The following is a 24,633-nucleotide window of genomic DNA, read 5'->3' as shown; positions in this document are numbered from 1 at the left end:
TGTGTGCTTGTGTGGATCAGCGTCCCCTAGTAGAATCATTATCATCCTCCCTGTCCTCAACGGTTTTTCTTCCGTCGCACATCACCCGAACCGTTTACGTCGCTCTTGGTTCCTCTCTGCCCTGCCCTGCCCTGCCCGATCGGGTTCCATTTTTGGGACAGGCAAGGAAATTATGCAAAACGGTTGCAAAACGAGCGGTACCACCGTTTGCTGTTCGCATCGGCCGTTCCGTTTTGGGGCCGCCGTCACGAACGATGCGCGAACGAACAAACACGGGATAGACACACTGACGTGTGTGTGTGTGTGTGTGTTTGTGTCGGGGCGATGGACGTGTTTGCGCGCTGCACTCTGGCTGGCGACTACACGACCTTTTTTTTTTGCATGTTGCTGTGCCCCATCCCTTGTCCATGGCCGTGCTACTTACATTGTCGGTAGAAAAAGGGAATCCCTTCCGATCACCCCTTTTACGGTAAAAAAGGGGTGGGAGGAGGCAGTGGGGGGAAGCCTCCCGTGCACGATGTTATGCGGGTGATCGCTGGGGCGACTTGCGACTGATTGCCCCCTTTCCGTTGCGGCAGTATCATTTGCACGCGGAGGGTGGGAAGGAGCGGCACACCATTCGTAAGTGCCATTCGGAGATATGTGTGTGATGCGGATTCAGATCATCATTACCCGCGTCTCAAGAAGGTGTGGAAGGAGTGGTTGGAAGGAGAAAGAGAGAGAGAGAGAGTGCGGGGGGGGGGGGGGGCAAAAACACAGAAGGTCGTGCGGTCAATTCGTGTTATCTTCCGGGCGGCGGGAATTGCTTGTCTCAGGATGGGCCCTAATTTTTCCTTCCCAACCGTGTTCTAGGGGGTGAAAGGGTGCGTTGTGCGCCGCCAACTTCCCGATTTGTCTGCAGCCGGACCTTCTCTCCTGGGAAGCTGGAGTTGCTGTTGTTGTTGTTGTTTTTGTTGTTGCCAGTGCAGTGCGCCATCCGGTGTGCGCTCCATTGTGGCAGATCGTTGACGTTTGAGCTGCACGTTCTGGAGCGCGTCCCCCTGTTCTGCCTCGTCCGCGATGCCAGTGTCCGCTGACGAAAGGATGAACTTGCCCTGCGCTTGCCACCCTTGCTGCGGCTGCCTGGATGATGATGATGACCGGCTGCCACGGCCAAAGTCACGCATATCACGATCGGGCTATTAAATTCGATAGAGTGTATAATATTTTCCTCCTGCCCGAGCGCGGAGATGGTCCGCTTTTCCGCGTTCGTAATCTTGCGCTATCGCGCGCCGCTGCCCCCGTGAGATGCCGTGTGGACATTGCGGTGATGCACTGTGCACGCAGCGGCACCGGGCGGCAGCCGGAGCTGTACAGTGCTGGGTGCTGCCTTGTGCCCTTCGATGGGATGGGAGCGATGCGCCTGCCTCCGTTGTTGGCAAACATGCACGCTGGAAACCATAAAGCTCGGTTAGTTTGGGTTGATTTGGTGAGCGAAGAAAAGAAAGGAGCAAGAGAAGGAAAGGGCATCTTTCTGTTGCACGATAGCGTCCACGTACAAGAAAGAATGGAATGGAAAGAATGTTTCTTATCATTGCAACACATACGATAGGGATTTTCACATCATTCGGCACTACAGCTGATTGGATTGGATACTCCTATTGGATTGCATAAAAAAGATAAAACCAATCAGACAAACATATCATTTGAAATCATAAATTACTAATTCCAGACGAAATTTTTGTTTATAATGTATTCTATGATTTGAGGTTACAATTTTTCACCAGAGTTACGCGAATAATGCGTTCCGGGGACATTCGCGTAACTCTGATTTTCGCATAAGTCAAATATTACGGTTTTTAGCCAAAATATGAATATTACAATGTTTTTTTTTTTTGATGATAAAATTACGTAATTTAGTATTAATTTTTGCTTATTTCATACAGTTCCTGCAGATAATTGGGTTAATTATGTGTGTTAAACGATTTCAAACATTTAGCAAAACTGCAATTTATTTTGAATTTGGCATTTGTTGGAGGAAATTGTATCAATTTGACGTATGAAGTGTTAAAGCTAAAAATTCCCGTAACTCGAGTGTCGCGTAACTCGGGGAAACATTCTACAAAATTGCACACTTTTTTAGGCTATTACAACATTTAGTTGAAGCTATGTAATAAAGTAGATAATACGTTTAATAATGCGTACCTCCATGTTGCTAAAGGCGACAATGTGTGAAACCATCAATAGAAAAGCCTATACAATGTGTTTGGAATATTATGTGACAAAATTGTGATTTAACAAATTGATGTGTTATAAGCAGAAGATGTGCGTCCAACATCTTCTGACAACGCCATCCTTTGCTCAAGATGGTTACCTTCTATTTGCTGCTGCATTTTTTGAGTACTCTGATGTGCTTGGTTCTATGTTTTACTTGTTACGATACCATATCTTCTTCTTCTTCTTCTTCTTCTTCTTCTTCTTCTTCTTTTTCTTCTTCTTCTTCTTTGGCACAACACCATTGTCAGTCAAGACCTGCCTGTGGCGCTACTTGGCTTGGCTTTCAGTGACTCTTGGATAACCCATAAGCAGGATAATAGGCAGTCATACACGTATGGAGGCTCGGTCCATTCGGGGCTTGAACCCATGACGGACATGTTGTTAAAGTCTTACGAGTTGACGACTGTACCACCAGACCAGCCCGTACCCTCTCTCCACACAGCCATGTATAACGGACGATTGGAATTTGTAACCGATGGCAGTAACACAAAACGAATCCTTTTTTGCGTGTGAGTAAAACCATGCTTGATGCTTCTTGAAGCAGCGCTTGTATGAAGAAACGCCGCCGCCGCCGCCGCCAGCTATTACGCCCCTTGGGGGAATTATGAAAACTCATGAGAAACGAAACGTGTTTTGGCCTCGGCTGTGTCGGCGGGTCCCGGTACCGTACCGTTGCCTTTTGGCGTTCGCTAAAACACAGCGGCAAATTAGTGTAACGAGTGGGATATATGCACACTGATCCGTGGGAATGGGGCGGGAATTGAGGCGTTATTTTTTTTTGCTTTTTTTAAGGGGGGAGAATTATGGAATTTCATACTTTGGTTTGGGAGTTTTAATCACCCAACTTCATGCCCCGAACATTTTGCTGCACAAAGGGCAACCACACGGACGGTGCTATCACGGACTGCATGACTCACGCATTCTGCACCGAGAATTGGACTCGTTAGCGAACGAGGAGATGTGGTAAACAATTCCTTTCCTTTTTCTCGTTGCAAAAAAAAACCAAAATCATATAAAGAAGTTTAATTTTTCTGATTTAATTACTCCTCCAAGCTGGCCAAGCTGAACGATGAGGCAGAACAAGTTATATGCGAAAATATTCAATCAAAAGCTTGAGCAAAACTCCACCGTGCTGCGTTGCCAGTAGCAGCTGCTACTGCTGATTTATCGTTGTAAATGCAATAAATCCATAAAAAAAATCCGAACGGGCAACGAACGTTACGCGTCCACAGTAGCAAAGCGCACGCTTTGAAACAGAATTCTGTAGCAACGGAGAGTGAAAACAAAGCGACAAGTCATCGTACCGGATATCATAATCGCTCGCGGGCGGGATATTATGCTCGCCAAGGCACACGGCAGATTGATGTGTGAACATTTCCTCCCCGGCTGCTCAGCAGCCGGTATCGATGGCAATCAGACGCATCTTAATGGTTGATTAAATTATTATGATTATTGTGCTAATCCGTTTCCCAACCGTGCCCAATACTGGAAGCGTTTAGCCGATGGTATCAACCCTTAAAACCCTGTAGCGTGTCGTGTATCGGAGGAGCTACGGGTTAGGGGGTTTTTTTTTGAAAGGTAATATGTTTTTTTTACCAGTTTTTTATCGTTCTTTCCGTCACATTCCTAGACCAGCGGGCGGGTTTTTACTTTTTTTTCGATTACTGTGACTATGCGCAGGAATGGGAGAGGAGGGGACAAGAATTTGCCCTGTCACGGGCGATCATCAATCGGATCGGAGCGATCCGTAAGCGATCGATCGAATCTCTCCACCCAAGAGCCCAAGGGGTAGGAGAAGGGAAGCAAATTAAGAACAAATGTGAGGTGCGATAGCTGGACGGGGATATGTTCAGATATGTTCTTTTTTTGTTGTTGCTGTTGTTGCTTCAATGATCCAAAAGGCGACAAGCTTTGAGATTAGCTCACTCCGGCAATCGCTTACAGTTTGCGATGCGGGAAGGAAGGAACGCGCCATAAAAAAAAAAGTTGCATGGGGAATTCGTTCGTAGCGGTGGAAAGGAAAACGCGGGCAACGATTTGTTTATGACGCAATCGAAGCGGTTCTCAAACGAAGGGAGCAAAACAAAAACAGACGATTTGAAAAAGAAAACGGACTTTTGCAGCGGATTAAAGTCAACGGATGAAACGTCAATGTCGGATGTGGAGCGCAATGTCAAAGGCTTCGTAGGGGCGTTTTTTTTTTGACAGATGGTCTGTGAAAAGTTGTCTGAAAGTGACAGTGGAAAGCGTTGAGAACGAACAGCCAAAAGGTTGTGGGTTGGCGGGTTATTTTTGGGAACTTGAAGGAATGTCTGGGAGTGTGTTTGATGATTAAATGCTGAATGTGAAAGTCAAACTTGTTCTCAGATTTGAAAAGGAAAGCAGGAATTGAAATTGAAATTGAGGGTTTTTTTTGGAACAATTTTAATGAGACATCAATTCCAATTCAATCCATTCCAATTCCAATAGCAATCTTGAATAATATTAAAATTAAAAGAGCTAATATAACCAGCTCTACAACACATAAATCACTTTAAAACATGCCATAACATCTCTTTCAGTGGCACACGTTATTGCACACATTAGAAACCTGTGCAATGGGACGTGCAGCACGTCGAAGAAGCAAATAGTTGTTCCCAGGTGTAAATCACTACAAGCGATCCGATAAGATCAGTGACACCATACCTCCGATACCGATCTCTTCCATCCCAAGGAACATACGCACCCGAATAGGGTTGTTTGCGCCAGCATCGGAATGTAATGCCTTGCCCCCCCTCCGTGTGTGTGTGTGTGCGTGTGATGTAATGCGTGTATGTTTCTCCTCCCTCTGCCTGTCGTACATTTGCCGTACCACCTTACCCGCTTGGAACCTGCGGACGATCGAAGCGAAGCGTAGAGAGAGGAAGAAAAAAGCTCACCTCTTCCACCACAAACGATGGTTCGGTTTGCGGTTCTCGCTCGATTCAAACGGAATCATCGCTTTTGCACCAGCAGGCTTATGCTACAATTAATTACGTTTAAATTAAGCAAACGAATAAATTAATTGACGACGGCGCGCGCGCACGCTCGTACCACCCAAACGAGAAATTGCGCACGCACGCACGCACGCACACTAACACCCCGTCTTGATGCTGCGGCAAAGCAGGACGCGAGCGCGCGCGCGCATTGCCAGAAATGGGTAAGCGGAGCCATTCGCCAACGCATTTCCTACGCGATCGTACCCCACCCCCTCCCCCCCGAAACCCCCAACACACACACTGTCCCGCCAAGCAGCCGGATCAACCGCGGTAGCATTGAAAGGCGGAAAACATGTGTCAAACGACAATGGTGCCGAGGCAGTTGCGGGAACCAGCAAGGGGAAGCGTTCCGGTTGCGGTTGGGGATGATATGGCAGGCAAACATGATTTAGTTTATCGCCCGTTCGGAATCTTGACACTTGCCTTTGCGCTACAGCATCACCACCACCTGGGAGAGATGCAATGGGTGTGTGTGTGTGTTTTTATTCGCCCTTTTCTCGATTGAGATTGGTTGTTTTTGTGCTTCCTTTTTGCTCGGACGGTTTTGAACCACCTTCACAAACATGTGCAGCAGCAGCAGCGCTGGCAATAGGTATCGGTGCCAGGAGATACATCATTTCACGTCCATCCATCAGCGACGTGCGACGATTCTGTGCCGCGATTGATATAATTTATGGAGTTTATTTGAACAAGGCAGAGCAATGTCAGCAATGCAATGTTGTGTGCTACCTCCCACCCCTCTCCACCCATTCAAGGCAACCGTATTCGATCGATCAAACGGTCAAGTTGCACACGAATGCGGCGATGTGTAAATTACAGCGAGCGTGTTGTTGTTGCTTCGATCGGTCGAAAGACTTGTCTTGAGCACAAGTGACGAACAGCGCGGTGAAACCGTAGGCAACAAAACGGTTCAGGATAAATTACTCTGGGAAGGGAAGGAACAGAAGCAGGGGTGAAAATAGAGAAAATAGTACTGAAATATTGCCTCCTATTTTTTTTTGGTTCTGTGTTTTTGCTTCTTCGCGATAAGCTACAGCGGTACAGCAGAACCTTAACGAGAAGCTGTACGCCATTGTGATGGGAGGAGAAAAACGATTTTTTCTTCACCCATCCACCCAACTAAGGGGGAAAAGGGGTGTACAACAAATCAACATTCGTCACTTGAAACCCCCCTTTACTCCCTCCCCTCTTTCACAGTCCGCGGTGAAGCGGCGGTTCTATCTTAATCAGGCAGGAATTAAGACCCTTCTTCTAAACAAACGCACGCGAGGAGCACAGAAACAACACGGGGCACGTGTTGCTTTCGTTTGTCTGTTGCCTTCCTTTAGCCCTTATTCGTGTGCTTGTGTGTGTGTGTGTTGTAATGCGCATCCAATATGTATGCGTATGGCCGAAAATGGAAGCTAATCTAAATAAATTCACCACCATCACGAGCGTGTAATTTGGCGCGCTACAGCCTACCGCGCAGTTCTTTGGTGCCCCGCTACCCCCCCCCAGTGCAAGCCCGGCCGAGATTGTTTCAGTGGTGTGGTTTGTCAAGCACGGGAGATGATCGTTAGATCCGCGATCGATCGCCGGCAACTAGATTCGTCGGAGGGTTCGTTGCTTGGTTCTTTTTGGTTCTTCAGGTTGAAACCCTGAAGGTCTGCTTTTCGTTGCTGAGCGCACCTGTGCGCTCGGTGAGTGGTGAAAAGATATCCACACACACACATACACACCAACGAATGCTTTTGCTAAGCTTCGGACGGCCAGGGAGAAAAATGTTCGTCGATCGACTCGAAGTTGAGCCAGCCGACAGCCTCGGCACGGAAGAACAGGGTACGTGGAGGGGTTAAAAAAATCTAATCTCATCAGAATTGGATGAGCAAGCACAAAACAAAAAAACAAAAAAGGCACTAGAGGACGAGGGTGAAAGAAAGACGTCCAAAAAAGAACCGCACAGATGGGACAACAAAAGTGGACACACAGTTGCGCTGCTGGAGGGTGGTTGGAGGGTGGCTTGGGTGGCACGCTTGAAGATTGTTTTCGTTTGTTGTTTCGATTTCATTTTTCTAGTAGCGCGAACGTACAAGCAGCGAGGAGAGACACGCTAGAGCCCTTTTTTTTTGGCCTGCCCATCTCTCCCAACTGTATCGAAGGTTAGCTTTCTTGGCTTACGAAATAGCCACGGCACGGTGAACGATCCACCCGGATTAAAGGTGGCTACAGGCTACACCGAATCATCGGGCAGGATCGGGTTTAATCTTTTGTTTTACTTGCCGTGGTCTGGGGGCGGTTGAGGGTAAGGTTGTTATGCTGCTGCCGGAGCGTTTGCCTATGGCCCGGGTTTCGTTTCACTCCTCACTGTTATGCTGCCGTACCGGCGTTGACATGAAATGGGACAGATCGAGTGACGTAGATACCGGCAGCGCTCATTGCATACGCTTTGTTGGTCGTCTCTAGACAGCAGAGTTGGTTGGATGTTGAACGAGTGGCCGTTGTGTTTGATGCGGTCTAGCAACAGGTGGATTCTGGTGGAAAGAAGACAATGAAGAGATAAAATAATGAAAAAGTGGTAAACACTATATTCTTTAAGGAAGAACAGCTCGTCTTCTGAAAGATGTTAAAGCATTAAAATAGAGTAGAAATGTTCTGTAAAAAATATGCAACCAATATGTTCCGTACGACCAACTACCAAACGTTGCCTCAAAGCGTGAATCCTTTTGCAGCGCTGTCCGTGTGGTTGCTGGCCCGCCCGCTGCTTTGTTGACAGCAGCATAACGCGATGCTCTTCGAATCGTTTCGCTCTCTCAGTTCGTCGCCTCATTCCCACTAAATCGGACGTTTCTTTCTGCGCTGTGACGGCACGGTACCACATTTATGTTGCTATGCTCTCGTCTCGCTACTAAAAGAGAACGAAGCGAAAGAGAGCGATGCTCTCCCGTGTGGCACGGAGAGCACAGCAGCATCCATTCGGATTCCGGGTCGGATGAAGCACGCGCGAGATAACACACGAAGCCGCGCGTGTTTTGGGATGAGAGTGCACAGCATGCCGGGAGAGATGAAATGGAACGAACGAACAAAACCTCAGGTGTAATCGGATACAGCTAACAGCGGACAGGGCCCCGGGAACGCGGGACGACCCGCGTCGTTGTAGTCGTCGTCGTCGTCGTCATCCTCGGCGACCGGTGCGACGGAGGCAGATCAGTGAAAAGAAGCCCAACCCGAAGTCAGTTTGTAGCAAAGCGCTGTAGCGGGTGGATTGCACTGTGTGACGGAGATCTCGGAGCAAAAACCCCGTCCCGTCCGCCGGAGCTTACGCAAAAAGGTTGCCCCGCGAGTGTTCAACCGCGAGTGTTGGTGTGAGGTGTTTTTTGGTGTGTGCTGGAAGTTTAAGGATACACTGTTGTGCCATTGCTCAAACAATGCTGTTGATGCTGCTGTGTGATCGGTTAGTTTAAGCGAGGTTCGTTGCTTTACCCAGCGTTTAAGTCTTTTGATTAATTTGTTAGTTCCAAACAATTGACAAGTGTGACAAGAAATTAAACCAACAAAAAACAAACAAAAAATGTAACCAAACAATCGAAAAAAGGGATCGAAAGTGAGTGGAAAGAGTAGAGAAAAAACACAAATTCCAATAATTTCCAACAAGATACAGTTTTCGTTCGCATCTTCCTTGAATTTCGTTTGTGCCGTTTGGGCAAAAAGGGATATCAAAATTCTTCTGCAATCGAACCTTGGTGTGAGTGTGTGTGTGTGAGCCAAACAAAACGCGCGGGCAAACCGCGTTCTTAGAAGACCTTGACGGCTCGAAAGGTGCTCGAGGCGATACAGTGGGAAGCCTTATAGCATAGGACCTCGGAAAGGAATTTCGACGCGCGAGGAGTCGCGAGGATCGATCGCGCCGTCGCGCCCGTTGCCAATTGGTTCGGCTGATTTTTTGGGGGTGCCTCGTCGCACCCGTCGACGCGTTCAAGAAAAAGAAGAAAAATGCCCACAACCACATTAGGAAGGGAATAGAACATAAAAAGGCAGCCGATGGAATGGGTTTCGCTGTCGTTGGGCACCACAGCCTGACCGTGGCGCGGTTACGAGACTAGACGGTACAAGCAAACATTCTTCATCACTAAACGAGCGAATCGTCCAGTTTCGTTGCGTAAAGTTTGGTCAAGCTTTTGAGGGAGGGTGCGCTGTTGGACGTGTGTGCGTCTGTTTGCGCGCACACAGACAGACAGAAACAGAAAAATCCAATCAGATCCAGTCGGGCTGAGATTGGGAGCATAATGGAAGAGTGAAAATTAAAAGTTTCACCCCGGTGGGTTTGTAAGTGGATAGAAGCATAGAACCACCACACAGTGAAGGTAACAACAGTAGCAAAGTAGCAGCATAAAAAAGCAGTGTATGAAAAAACACAGCAATAAAATGCGTAAAATTGAAACTTAAACCAAACGCGATCTTTGTGTGATCGTTATCATGGAAGCAACGCGATCGTCCACAACGAAACGAGTGGGCCACAAGCACAGCAACACATAGCAGCGGAATGCAATTGGTGTAAAAAATAACTCCAATTCACAGAGAAAAGAAGAAACAAGCGAGCGAGATAAAAATATGAAACCTTCCGAAAAATGACAAAGTGTCGGTGGAGTGTGCAAAAACCCCAAAACGAAAAAAAAAAACGCCAACAAACTATGCGCTCGGAATGAATGAAATCGTAAAACGGTGAATATCTCTCCCTTTTGGGCAGTTGTGCATGCCCGTCCGCCGACGACATGATTGAAATTGTTCTGCCCGGTTCGGGGGTTGCGCTTTGACACTCGCTTCGCTGCACAGCGCGCCCGGAGGGGGCGCGTACCGCCGCATACTTTGTGGGGCTGCATGATTGCACCCGTGGACAGGTGAAGAAGATATTACCAGCAGCAAGCCGAGCGGTGTGGTTCGGTCCCGTCGTTCGTGCCTGACGTGCCGGACATGACGTTCGTCGTGTGTGATGTGTCTCGATCGATAATTGAAGTATGTCGTTAGCGTGTCAATTTTGATTGTGATTGTCCGTGTGTCTGCGGGGAAAGAAGGTCAGTTTTTGTGGGTCGGAAATTTTGTGTGTGTTTTTTGTTTGCGTGTGCCATCTTCAAGGACGACCAGTTTGGACCAGCCAAGCGTACACAAAAACGGGAGCAACCATTTCCCTGCCGGGTTTGGCTTTAAAGTGGTAAGCAAATGATCGGAGCATTTGTATCTGTGCGTGTGAAATTGTTGCAAAGACTTTGCTTGTACCGCTGATTAGGAATCGATTCTTTGTCTTTGGTTTGTCATTAGTAAATCAAAGCGTGCCCATTGAATTGAGAACTAATGAGTTAATTCAAAACGTAAAACAAAACGGAAACTTGAGATGAGGTTCGATAAATTATCTTGTCACATTAAATTCCAACCGTTTATCGCTGCACAATCGCTGTTACTCCCCGCTCCCTCGGGAAGCGCTGTAGGGGAAGGATAAATCAAACCCACGCTTCAGTTCGGAGCTGTCTTTGGTGCTGCCCTCCCAGAAAGCTCCTAACGAGCATCGATGCAAACAGATGTTAGAGTATGAATTTCATTTCCCAAAAGCACCCATTTAGTGTATTCTTTTTGTTTCCACGAATGCCTAAAACAACGCACAAGCTATTATGCGTTGTGTTCTTAGGCTTGTCGTTTTAATATACGATGGGTTGTTTGTTTTGTGTCCATTTGTGCCATTTCTTGTTATGGATAATAGCGGAGAGGGCAGATATCTGTAACGCCAAACAGCTAGAATTGTTTAGCAGACAATAAATGGCGACATAATGTTCGCTTTAATAAGGCAATCCGCACGGGTGGTTGGCTCTCGTTTGGTACGAACCATTGTGAAACATGTTGATGGAAATATTAGCAGCCAAGAGTCGCTGGAAACAGAACGTTGAGCAAGCGTAGAGTGAAAGAGTTTCGTTTGGTGTCAAAATAAACCAACTATCTTTGAGCTCTGTTGCTAAACCTTCGAGTAAAGTTGCCCAATAGGTCGGTTGGTGAAATGGAGATTTACGGAATTAAAAGTGAATCGACTTAACCGCTTTTCCGCTATCGCTACGCCCCGCCAGGAGGTCTTACAGCAAGCGAGCAATGTTGCATTTTTCATGAGCAAGCATGAGCACGGTGGTATTTCCGTGAGGCAGTGGACCGAAGCCAAACCAACTGGCCGAATCTTTACAACGCGAGCCGGGTCATTCCACCTTGGATGAAGCGTCAACGTGTGAACGTGCGTCTAAATCGGCCATCGAAGACAGAGGCTTGCGTGTACTCTCCAGCGACGAAGAAAGATTTTACTTTTAAATGCTTAGAAAAAGGGGAAGAAAACAGTGCCAGATTGAGAGAGGGAACGGTTGAGGTGTGTTTTTGTGTGGTGATAGAACTTGACGGAGAACTAACAGGTGTAAAGAATGGGAGAAAATAGGGTTTGGTGGAGTCAGGTATTCATGTGAACCCCACTATGAGGAAGAGTTTGTGGAGATCGCTATCACGCGGGGTAGTTTGTCGGTAATTTATTAAGGTCCTGAGATGAGCAGGACTGGTCAACGGTGAGTAGAAGCTCATAATTTGTGTGATAAAAATCTGTTATCCGATTCATTAGGAGCTAACAAGAACGCTTTGAATGTCATTTGAAATGGAGAGTCACATCAGCCAGCAAGCAGCAAACCTGAGAAACTATTCTCCCTACACAACGAAAAAACCCCAGTGACAAATTTGATCAACACAATCATCCCCAAAACGGTGGCATTTAATGGTGGGAAGAGAAAACACTGCACACTTAAAAACTAATTCATTACGATGTGCCTAAGAGTAAGTTGCAACTACGCTGTGTGCTGCTACTTATGCCACGGCGTCTTCCCTCTCCAAAAATAAGTATCCAAACACTAAATCTCAACCCCCTGTTTTTCGGTATGACAACAACGCGCGTTCACAAATTAGCCGCGTGCGGTTTAATTAGCTCCGCAAGCGGTCCCGGTGGAGCACAGAATTTACGACGAATTGTTGTCAACGAGCGAAAGGGAAACTTGTTTTGCAACCAGGCGAGAGACTTGTGGCATGGCATGTTGGGGTCAATTTTCCCACCAGGCAGGGCAGAAGATGAGGATGCTGCGACCCGAGATGTGGTGGTTTGTTGCTTTCGCTTTTATTTACAAATCATTCACTCTGCCGCGCGTCTCGCAGCCGTTTGACCATTCGAAATGAATTCGCTCTGCGAAAGAAAGGTGTAACGAGCGGAATGGAAAAAGTTGCGTCGTGCAAAGGCAAAGGCGAGGGCAGCGAGAAGAAGAAATTGTGTACAAGAAATTCTGGGGACGAAAAAGCGCGCGATCATCGCTCGCGGACCGGCAGCATCCGCAGAGCTTGGCTTTGACTTTGGAGTCAGAATTTATACACCGAGAAGGGAGAAGGTCTAACAAAAACGGCACAAACTCGTAATCGAAAGACCGCGCGCGCGCGCGCGAGAATGGGAATGGGCGAAAAGATCGTTCCGGGCGATACGGTTGCAAACACTGGTCGACGGGCGCGCGCGCTCGCACACAGTCTTTCCTGGCAAGGAAATGAAGCACACGTTCGTTCCGCCCTCCGGTCGGAAAGCACCGAAAGAAATATTTAAAAGCGGCACGCGAATTTCACATATTTCTTGCGGAGCTGTGGTAAGGTTTGTGCGTGTAGGTTCCGTAACCGTCTGGGCGTAACCGAGCCCCGGGATGAAGATTCCGTCTCGCATTCCCCCGGAGCAGTGCGAGCGAGTGACGCGATGGCTTTACATCTTGACGAGAGCAAAGGAAGGGGAGTCCATGTGGCATGTGGGTTTGGTGGGTGCAAATATTTAGCCTCTGGTAGGTAGGTAGGAGGTAGTCCGTCTGATGTGGGTCCTGCTCGGTGAGCGGGTGTCGCTAATCTGAGCATCTTCTCGCCCGAGGGCGAATCTGCGCGAGATATGGTTTTGTAAGCGGTGTGTATACCTTTTTTAAACGGACGTTTTGTAGCCGTGCAGTGTGTACTTTCCGTGGTGTCCTCGCGCTTGAGGATTATCTAATTCTTGGCACGGTTGTTTTATTTGGCGCGAAAGCTCGTGCAACCGGGAAGAAGAGTCAGCGCGATATGGAACGTACGGAGATGCTGAGGCGGTGTATACATTTTTATGAGTTTGAACACCGCAGGCCAATTTTTGCGAAAGGCTTGACGATGCGGAACATCTCCGCCAGTTTGTCGGCTTTAGCTGTGATGTAATGTGTGTGTGTGTGTGTGTGTGTTGTGGATCAGCTTGGCAAGATATGTTTTCACCTGTGGATCACGTTGTTTGGTCGATGAAACAAGACATTTTCTTGTATTAATATTCACGCAACATTGTTAATATTAGTTGCGTAAGCGTGAGACGTCACCAGAGATGTCCCAAGCATGTTTGAAATTGTTATCAGTTTCAGTAATTGCTTATACACCTCACAATATCTAGTATCTAGGTTGTTCAGAAATTAAAATATCACTCTTTACAGTCAATTGACTCAATGTAGATGACTCTTCAGAGGTATTCAAAACTTTTTGGGCGATCAACTCTCATTCATGCCACACCGTCTTGCATCTCATTCAGAGTTAGGTTTGATAAAATAGTTGTTTTTTTTTAAACAATTTCAAACAACTCCCTGTTTAGTTATCCCGTACAGCCTTTGAATCGCTAAATTACGTTGATGTCCTTATAGTTTTCATACTCTTGTTTATATGTCTATGGGTCTATGGTCTATATCAGGGGTCTCCAAACTTTTCAATTCGCGGGCCGCATTGCTTCGTAAATAACGTTGTTGAGGGCCATTTGGACGTTACTTTTGGTAATGAGAACGTTTAAATCTCGTTTTGGTATGAAAATACTTAATGAATATTTTAAAATTCTGCAGTTTTCTTTTATAGTAACTTGATTTTTGTCTTGGTTTAGTAAAAATTAAAAAAAAATGATGAAAATTTTCAAACTAATAAGATATTTATATTATCCTTTGCAACATCATCGCGGGCCGCATTATAAGCTCTCAAGGGCCGCATGCGGCCCGCGGGCAGTAGTTTGGAGACCCCTGGTCTATATCATCCACTTCTAAGAACTGATAAAACTGACAAGTTCTTACTTATTTTATTTATTCCGAGTGAATTGAGTGAACTGCATTGAGCATTAGATTAGGTTGAATCCCGAAATAACAGCTAAACTCTTAGGACTTAGAAGACTTTTTACATACTGGCAAGATTCAACACATTCCCTCAGGCCACAGTGCTATAATTCGAGTAGAACTGATATGACACTGCCATGAAAAAATCTCCATAATTTTGTTTACCTTATGATGTTGAATTGCGAAATTGGACAGCAAGAATTATATTAAAGGATAATTGATTCTGGTATCTTCTATCAACTTTGATGTGTTGGTTAGATGATCTTATTTGTTATATCTCCATTTAGCACCATTTAGCTAATATCCGTGCCTTTTCCCTCCACCCAGTGGCTAAGTCATCGCACCATTTTGTTTGATTAACTTCATACATACACAGATATAAGTGATGCGTAATACCTTTGCTAGGCTTACGACTAATCGTCCACAGTACAAACAAGGCAGGCTGAGCTGATGTTTGCAAATTTGCCGCCCAGAAAAGGGAATCTTCAACATTGTACAGCGCGCTTTGTCAGCAATGCCGACAATCCGCAATTCCAAAGCCAAATAGGACGGGCGATAAACATGGTCATGTCACCATTGCTCCAAAGCCGTTGCAACCGGGGTGTAATTGTGCGTGAAATACACCTCCCCCCCCCCCCCCCCCCCTCAAGGCTCGCATGCTCTCAACATTGGAAGCCATAGTTATACCGAATTCGAAAAGTAAAAAGCAAACAAAAAACACACAACCATCATTAGAACAAATGTACCAACAAATGCCACCTTCCAGTACGTCTTCTTCCCCCCCCCCCTTCGGGCCATTAAGCATTAATTTCCTTTTGCGGTTTGATGATCACACCGTAGCCTCGTGTCCCCTTCTTCACCGATTGTACGCAACATCATCTCCAGATCAAGAATGGAACCGGCCGGTATGTTCGCAAGGCACCACATTGCACTGTAAACAGTTCCCGGCCCAGACAGTACGGCAGCGGATGGACATATGCATGTGTACTTGTAGTGCATGTGTGCAGGACGGCAAAGGGCAAACTTACTAAGGAGGGAAAAAGAGTGATATTAAAACGCAACCTCACACACATCAAGAAACCGGTTGCCCGGATGCTGCTGCTGCTGCTGATCGTCCACTACGATGTATTTGAGGCGCACATTTTTTCTTCCTGCGTATTTTGTTTTGCGACGATCATGCATAGCCCCAAAACCCCCACAAGATAACACACACGAGGTTCCACCCTACACCCCGAATCGGACCGACCTCACGCGCCTGTACATTATCGGTGTGTGTGTGTAAATGGGGAGGAAGGAATCGCCCGAGAAGGGTTTAACTCGAGCACGGCGTGTCCACCGGGCGTGTTTTTTTTCGTTCCGACGGAACGGGTGCAAAGCACATGGAGCACACACACGCATGTGTTTGCGATGAGCGATATATGTGTATTTTGTCTATGCCGGTTTCCGTCCGTTCCCCGTGTGAGGAGTTGCTTCGCTTCACTCCTCCTGCCGAGAGAGAAGTGGCTCGGATTTCATAATGTCGATTTTCCATAAATTAACATGCACATTAGATACGGCATTTTATGATTGGTCGGTCTCGTTGTCGGTGCGATTTATTGGGCTGGAACCACGGGACGGCCCCGCGATCGAGCCGCTTGCGTGCGATCGTCTGCGAAGGAAGCTTTCTCACCTCGCGGTTTCTCGTGTCCTAACGCTCTGGAGGAAGCCGCCGTCTATGTCGAGGATGAAAGTAGATGGTTTACGCTGCCGCGCTGCCCGGGAGAGCGCTTTCGGCCGTACGGTTGCGCACCTCTGAACTTTACACAGACAATGTGCCGACACAACCTGTGCCCGATGGTGTACGATCGTACGTGTGCGCGGTTTGGAAAATGCAACTCAACCGCCTCTGTCTGTGCCGTCGTCCGCGTTTCCCCATCGCAGCTGGAATGTAAGCAGGAACCACCGTTGCAGCATGGAAATGGAAGTTATGCTGTGGCAAAACAGGCATCGCCGCAATCGGCTACTTTGCGCGGACGTAGTGCGGCTTCCTATTGCATCCCTTCCACTCCGTGCTATTGCAGCAGAAGGGAAAGTGTGTAGGGAAAAGGCCGTGCAGCAGAATGTCGCGAGCGATACGATTAAAATATTTACAGCACTAAAACAAAAAAGCGACAACAACATAAGTGGAGGCGAAGGGGAAAATTGTTCGCAGCGGGAACCGTTCCCTATCATCGACATTTGAGCATGTTTTATGAGTGTGTGTGTGTGTGTGTGTGATTGTGAGCTCGGGAAAATGCATTCGTACCGGAGGGAGAGAACACGGTTACTTTTAAAGCGCGGGTGTTAAAAATGGGATGGATTTTCATGCAGCTGAAAGCAGAACAACAGACAGAGTCTTTTAAGTGCGTTTTTGCTTGTTGAAAAAGTGCAATTAGTTCCAGACATATCTCTCGTCCAATTATAATAACCATGACCTAACTTGTTCTGCCTGATGAGCTAAGGTTGAAAAGAAGATAGTTTACTGCGGCTATAGATTAGATTTGAACCTACAACACACATGTTTGGCGGTTGCAGGTCGGTGCGTTTCGATACGGCTCCACGGAGGCGCACCTAATATAGCGATGCATTTACCGTATTTAAACTGTTCATGCTGGGTTTGTTGTGTAATTTAATATATAAAAAAGAAAAACGGAGTTCAGTTAATTGTTTTAAAGATTAAAGATTGATAAGTTAATTTGAACAACTTAATTTAGTGTAAACCCCCAACCCAAATCCAAAAGAGTTCCGTAATAAGTTTGGTCCTTCGAATCGGATTAATCTCTAATCACAGCTTTGGATCGTTTGAGTTTCAACTAACACCTGCTTTAATTGCTTGAACTCGATTGAGCAGGTTTCCAAATGACATTGATCCCAACACGAACAATGTACATGAGAACCCGTGTATCGATGGTGTTCGGTACGTGTCTGCATCAAATTGAGCGATAATGAGACACGCTGCAAGACAATTAATCCTATCCCTCCTGTCTGTCTCGGTGCGATTGCGAAAGTTGTTCCACTTGTCCAAACACACACACACACACTCGTTGCACTCTCCGGCGAATGTTAATCAAACATCGTTCTGGTTTCCACAACACAGAATAAGGCAGCAGAGAACGGGCTGCCCGTCACCCCCGTGTACCGTGTCTAGACCGAGGCAGGCCGGTCAGGCCGAATGGAATGCAAGACAGTTTTGACGAGTGCAACCCTCCGCTTGGTGGTCGTCCTGGCCCGCTAGCAGAAGATGTTGCTCCTTGATGCACTGCCGCCCGCCCTTTTGCATGTGATGGACACATTAATGAGCGTACGTTTGCAACCGCAGTCTAGCTGCCAAGATTACCAAAGTGAAGATGTCTACGAAACGGGACACACGCCGGTACGGCACAGGCACAGGTGAATATCACGTCCCACACGTCGCACACACTGCATCAATTTGCATCCATTGGCCTTAAGTGCAGCAGTGGGGATGTGGGGCAAGACTGGGATGAGCAAGATGAGCTGATACCGATATACCCCGATACCACAGGCCCGATACCCATAAGGCACTCACAGGGAACGGAGATGCAAAAACGTGATTGCACATACCACCCGACCGACCGACCGAACCGGAACCGGGGAGGGATGATATTAAATTCAAATTTACCGAGTTCATTGGATTGCAAGCAGGCCCAGCGACAGACAGCACTGGAGGGGATGTTTTTGGCATCGAGAAGAAAAAGGTGCCGTGAGGGAGAAAAGAGGGTCCACTTTGATTCCTCTCGCTTGGCTACCAGTGTCGGTGGCCGAAACCGAAAGACCCGTTAATGTCGGCCTCCTTCGCCTTGGCGACTGGTGCTGGACGGGATCTTCGTTCAAAGGCACGATAATGGAATTCAATTAAACAACCATCGGGATAAATGCTGCAGCTAAAGATCTGGACGGATGAGAAGGCCCTGGGATGACCAGCCCCGGCCCGGCCACGGGCAAAAGGTACACGACCTTTGACACCGTTCGGCGGTCCATCCCGCCCCGTCCCGAGATAGCCGAGACGAGCGAGAGATGTGAACCTGTGAACTGGCGGAGCTTAATCTAGCCGTAGCCGTCTATTGCACCTTTTTATTGCCAGATGGCATACATAGGAGGGGGAGAGGAGTCCAACAGACAGACAGGGCAGACGGTCTAGGCTCGACAGGAGGCTCAGAGCTCAGATGGAATTATCGACCGCAAATGCTGAACGGAACTGTTTGGGTCGGGACACAAGCGCACACGCTAGAATGGATGTAGTTTTCAGGTTAATTAGTTATTGTGCGATTTATGCATAATTGAGCATCGACACGCACACCAGATGGGAAGATAGTGGCGGACGTGGTACGGGCGATGTTGGACAATTTGCCACAAATTGAACCTCGTTTTGGGGTGGAAAATCGCAAACTTTTTGTGCAGCGTTTGTGTGAAATTCATCAAACCCCGGTGCAGTATTGGACCAGGGAACCAGTGATGTCTGGCACGTACTTCCACCCCGTTTATGATGGCGCGATACGTCATTAAAACCACACCAACAACAACAACCAACGTACTCCCTTCCCGATGGGAAAGGTCAGCTTTTGTCTCGATCGGAACCTCGGATGTCTTGTCGTCACCTCGTGCGCGTCTATTGTTGGGACCAAGACGTTCGTTGGGCCGCACTGGAAAGCGAAAGCTATGCGAACAATTGTTTACACTTGCAAATCCGCGTTTTTGCTTTGCTGCGGCAGGAACGTCAACGCTTTTCTTGCGCTCTAACATCCATCGACACAAGCCTCATATCGAAATTGGGCCATGGGAAGGGCGATGGGGAAGTGAGCGACATAATTGCAAAGTGTAAAAGTCGGCTGGAATTCCAATTAAGATAGCACCGACACAGACGTCGGAGGTGCATCACACTGGCAGCACACTTTGTATAATGAGATTAATTTGTGACAGAGTTTGAAACGGGAAGAAGAGGTCTATGGCGCGCCAATTATTCCTTTGCTAGCTTGGAAGGTTGATACTGCTAGCGAGAGTTTTGCCGGCATGATATGGTATTGGAGTTTTATCTTCGCTATTGGGCTGTGCGAAAGCATAAAATTGAAGTACACTTTGGCACAGGAACATAGGCGAAAGTGGTTCAACTGCAATATTCAGAATTTCTATTGCTTATCACTTCAAAAATGTTGTCTTTGTGTTTTACTGTCCCTATTGCAAGGTGCTTAATGTCCAAAACATGACCACTAATTAGCTGTAGGTCGTAGTATTAGAAGTTTTCCAATCGGTAAGGCCCTAAGTGTGTATCATTCCAGTAATAAGATACATCGGAGTACGCAGTTCATCAAATTTAACGCATGATTGACGAGGACACGTGTTTACAGCTCGCTCTCTGAATCCAAATTACCCTCATACCCTATAGATAGATGTTACCCCTTATAGATGATGAGGTTATTAGCATGCGGACAAGAAAGCCAAACCAAACTATCGTGCTATCATGCGCGGTAATAACGAGTAATTGCGGCGCACTTGTTGAGCACCTCGGTTGAGTGATCATGTTCCAACACAGTCGGGTGGAATGAACACTGATTGGGTTGGAAAGAAGATCTCCTCCCAACAGATATCCAGCCAAACCCTTTTCCCTCGTGTGAGTGACAACTTTCTAAAAAAAAGTCGGAGGGGAGATATGAAACAGTTACTGAATGAAGGTTATTAAGGTGTATAATCGTGCGCATAATTACCGTCAGAGTAGGAGGGCATGAAGAGGGCACAGCACGTCGACGGACTCGTTGGTGTCGTGTTTTCCATAGTGCCCCCGCGGGGATTTCGAAGCCAATCTTTCGAAGCCAACCCACAATCGGGTGGCACGATCGGCGTGAATCATGCACTTTACTGTCACGGTTTTTCTTTTTTGCAATGTCACATGTTCGCATGCGGGTGATATTTGAGCAGGTTGTATTAATCGAGTTTTCGGAATGCGTTGAAGGTGTTGCGAACGGTAAATAAAGTGGGCAATAATAAGACATCTTCTCCCGAGGACCACCAAGAATCTCTTACCACCCCTTGGGTATCCTCGATTGGGTACGATCGATTGACATCTGTAATATCGAATGCTTCATCATTCGGTGTGTGTGTGTGTGTGCGTGTGTGTGTATGTGAGTTTGCGAATTACGGTAAGGCATGTGTAGCAGCGTGGCTGTGCACAAACGGCTGCAGTTATCGGAAGGAATGAGCTTTCGATCTGCCATTTCAAACGGATTCGCTCCTCTCACCGGTTGCCCGCAGCAATAACTTGCGACAAGTTATGGTCCATGCACGCGGGTACCGGTTGGGATGGCACCACCAGTTTGTGAAAAAAAAGCAAAACAAACCTTCGATTACTATCTTAAGCGAAAAGGGCAGCCTCAACCCTCCGGGGACGAAAAGAGTGCGAAAGCATACTAACTGGGCGGTTTTGTGTCCCATTTCCTTTTCCGTTTTCCTTCCGCTTTCCTGCAGCAGCGGCCGGTAGTAGCAGCGCGGCCCGAACGTCCCACCAACCGAGGGCTGGTACGAGCGAGACCACCGGACCGGGCGCATCAGAGGCGGGCGAGCAGCAGCAGCAGCCACCGGCCAGCAGTTCCGTGGCCGTTGTTGCAGCGGCCATCGCAGCCGATCGACGTCGACGGCGACATCAGCAGCAACAGCAGCAGCAGCAGCAGCTGGGTGGACGTAATCTACCATCGCTGCCGGTTCTGCCGCCGAGATCTCGCGGACCGATAAGGGCCCCGGAACCACCGCCACCGTACTGGGCGCACTACGCACACCGACCGGTTCCAGCTGGCGAGAGGATTGGTGGTGCTGCATCCTCCTCCTCACCGTCCACTGCTGCCCACGGTCGTGGTAGTGGTGGGGGTGGTGCACCGGCTGCTGCTGCTACTTCCAGGAGGCACCAGGCAGCCACGACCACCGACGACAGTGACACCAGCAATGACAGGCCCCGCGCTCATCGTGGCAGATCAACGTCCGGTGATAGCTCGTCGATTGGTGCGACCGTACGCAGAGAGGACGGAAGGGGAGGCCCGAGAGGAGGGGGGCCCGAGCGAGCGGAACCCGCTGCCGTACTGCGGCATCGCTACAACGTACCGAACCAGCAGCGGCAGCGCATCAAGGAGCATTTGCTAAGTAAGTACGACGAAGCACCACCCACTTGGGAGACCATCCTCTATTTTCCCAAGAGGTTATTTTCCCGCTACAACCATACATCCGGATCGTTGGCGATGTTGTCTTATTTGTTCTTTTTCTTCACCCCTCCATTTTGCTTCTTCCTATGGCATGGCGCGCGGCAGGTCAGGATGCATTTTGTCCCGATTTGGTGCGAAACTGTAAGAATATTGCGACCGAATCGCCGGAACGTCAACCATCGCCCGCGCCGGTAGAGTACGCCGAGATTGGTGAAGTAGGCCGCGCTCTCGCAGCGGTTGCCATCAACGACGGTGCGTCAACGTCGGCTGTGGGTCGCAGGGAGCAGCAGGAAGACGTCACTGCAGCGTCCAACACCAACGACGCGCTGCCGTCATCTTCCGCTTCTGGCACGGCTGGTATCGGTGGTGCTGCACCATCGGCAGCTACTATGGGTCAAAACTTGAGTATTCGTAGACCAAAGATTTCACTAACATGGGTGCTGCGGGAACAGTCGCGCGAAGGAACTGGAGCGGCCGGGAGTGTCCCGACCAACCAGGCTCACCCACAGCAGCCGCCAGTGTTACAGAGCATCCCCGGGAAGTGCTCTCCAGCAGGGTCATCGCCGGTAGATAAGACGAGTCAGTGCATATTGGCTGGAAGTGGACATGGAATGGCTGTTGGTGTGCAGAGCACTGCAGGGCAAATCACAACTTCAGGTACAGGTATAGGTGCCTCTCCTCTAGGTCAAACCAATGGACCCACCTCCAATGGAAGTACACTAAACGGGCATACACATCACCATCATCACGTGATCGTGAGGAAAAAGTCTAGAACGCGCAGCAAGGAGCGTCTGTTTAGCGAGAAGTACGTCAGTGATAACAATCTCTCGGAGTACCACAGTGAGAAGTTGCGCTCCGTGGTACATGCGAACGAGTACACTGCCGCACCGACTGCCACTCCCACAGGTGCTAGCTCCAACCTGTACCGAAAGAGCAACCGCAAGAACAGTGAACGTTTGAAGAAGAAGGATCGGCTGCTGCTCTACCCGAATGGGACCACCGTGGTCGACGGACCGGTGCACCACAACAACAACAATCAGCACGCGATCAATCTCAACAAGGAGCCGGCAGCGTACGGTGAAGGACTGAAGGAGAAGCTGGCAGTTGCGCTGAAGAATACCTACTCCGAGCCGTCCCTGTACACGACGGTGTCGGAACCGTCGGCCTCTACCAAGCACCGGCATCATAGCAGGCATCATCACAGGCGACGGCGGGAGCGCTACCGTTCGCAGCGGTTCGGGTACGAGATCCAGAACGTGGACGAGTTCCTGTCCAAGTGTTCGCTGTCCTCGCCCGGTAACATACCCGTGGTGCTGTCGTCCGCCGCGACGCTGTATCAGACGCGGCCCGGCAGCTACCAGATCGAGATACCGCTACCACTCGGGATGGTGGTGAACGCGGTGTTCAAGAACCAGAACTGGCTGTACGTGCAGACGCCCCACGCGGAGGAGGGCTATGTGGCGTACGACACCTGTCTACCGCTCGGTATACTGCCATCAAACCAAAGGTAAGATGTTCGTGTGCTCTCCTTTGTTCTAGATCTGTCTGAATGTCTAAATTGCCTATGTGTGTGATATTCTTTTCAAAACAGATCTTCATCCAGTTCGAAGCCTACCCCTTGCTGGGAGTCGAACAAGGACGTCTTCCCGAAGCCGTGTGGCAATCTGACGGACAGCGAGAAGGAAATACAGCAGCTACGGGGTGGCACGCGCTCTGAGGGCCGCCGAACGCCTCGGCTGAAGCGAAGCAGTGCCAACAGTCGCAGTGCCGTGTCGATCACCGCCTGCAACAGTGAGCGGGATCTGGACTCGCTGTATTTGCGCACGGTAGCGTCCAACCAACCGAAGACGGCCGATGGGCAGGCACAGTACGCGCAGCTGAAGCTTACCACCAAGGTGCTGAACACGGTCGTTCCTTCGGTCAGGTCGGAGAAGTCTTTGGCAATCGAGCAGCTGGAGAAGCTGATCTGCTCCGGCAGTGGCGATTACGTGCATCTGTTGAAGCAGCAGCAGCAACAGTTGCTCTTGAAGCAGCAGCAGTACATCACGCATCTGCGTCAGCAGCAGCAGCAGCAGCAGCAGCAGCAGCAGCAGCAGCAGCAACAGCAGCTCTGTAAAGCCGACTCTCCACCATCGATTGGAAAGCCTACCAAAGTTATCAATGGAAGCAATCACTTGCGCATCTCACTTACCGGTACGACCAACGGGAATGGGACGTTATCGGTGCCTGGGGGTGGAGTTTGCACAGCGGGAGCCGCCGCTGCGGCCGCCGTTCGGCAGACACTGCTTGCCATCACGGAGAACTACTGCTCGGATGCGGTTTCGGTGCACAAGGGCGATGTGGTAACGCTGCTCGCCTGCAAGGAGTACCAGGAGAAGGGTTTGAAGAACTACAAGCAGTGGTTTTTCGTGCGGACGCGCGACGGCCACGAGGGATACATACCGGCGGAAGCGGCCGGACATGGGTTTCTGTAATGTCTCTCTGAAGCCGGCAGAAGTTTTTGCAGCGGGAGAGGAGTTTGCCGACTGGTGCGTCTTGGATGCATCTTCAATGTAGACCTGCTTCTGTGCGGGTTAGTCGACTTTAGATAGCGTAAGCGTTACTGTTTAACCAAATGATATTTAAAAGCAGCGTAAAACTTCCATGAAATAAGTGCATGAACGATAATAAATAGTTATCACTCGCCGTGATAAACCATTTCAATTTGAAAGTATCTCGCAGGTTGTTGCCTTATTTTTTTGATATCACGATGTCGTCCTCGTTGCTGAATGCGTTCCTTTTACGCTCATACCAAGCTCCTCATTTTCTTCTTCGCTCCTTTGGTATTTTTATTCATTAGAGCCCGCTACAATCATATCTCTTTGGATCGTGTTCTTGAATAGCTGAAAGAATTAAAGCAGTACCACTTCAGATCTTGTCTACGAGTTCTGATTTGGACTTTTTATCAGATAAAGACGTCTGGTTTCAGAA

The 24,633-nt window shown here is 48.5% G+C and overlaps 1 protein-coding gene across 2 annotated transcripts in view; it reads left to right on the top strand.

The window, feature by feature from the left end:
- The window catches only part of LOC1276704 (uncharacterized), a 36,167-nt gene extending 11,791 nt beyond the window's left edge, over positions 1-24,376 (top strand). Inside the window, exons 2-4 of one of the 2 annotated variants that reach the window (XM_061645491.1) lie at positions 20,942-21,604; positions 21,769-23,170; positions 23,255-24,376. In XM_061645491.1, the coding sequence (XP_061501475.1) occupies positions 20,942-21,604; positions 21,769-23,170; positions 23,255-24,137 (2,948 nt within the window). In that variant the 3' untranslated portion in view covers positions 24,138-24,376. Of the gene's footprint in view, positions 1-20,938; positions 21,605-21,768; positions 23,171-23,254 lie in introns of both variants that reach the window. The other variant, XM_061645490.1, reaches the window with a different exon arrangement.
- The last annotated feature ends 257 nt before the right edge of the window (positions 24,377-24,633 follow it).

Source organism: Anopheles gambiae, chromosome 2, assembly GCF_943734735.2.
Source record: "Anopheles gambiae chromosome 2, idAnoGambNW_F1_1, whole genome shotgun sequence".
In the NCBI taxonomy this organism is placed as follows: Eukaryota; Metazoa; Arthropoda; class Insecta; order Diptera; family Culicidae; genus Anopheles; species Anopheles gambiae.
This window is presented reverse-complemented; position numbering and strand designations above follow the sequence as displayed.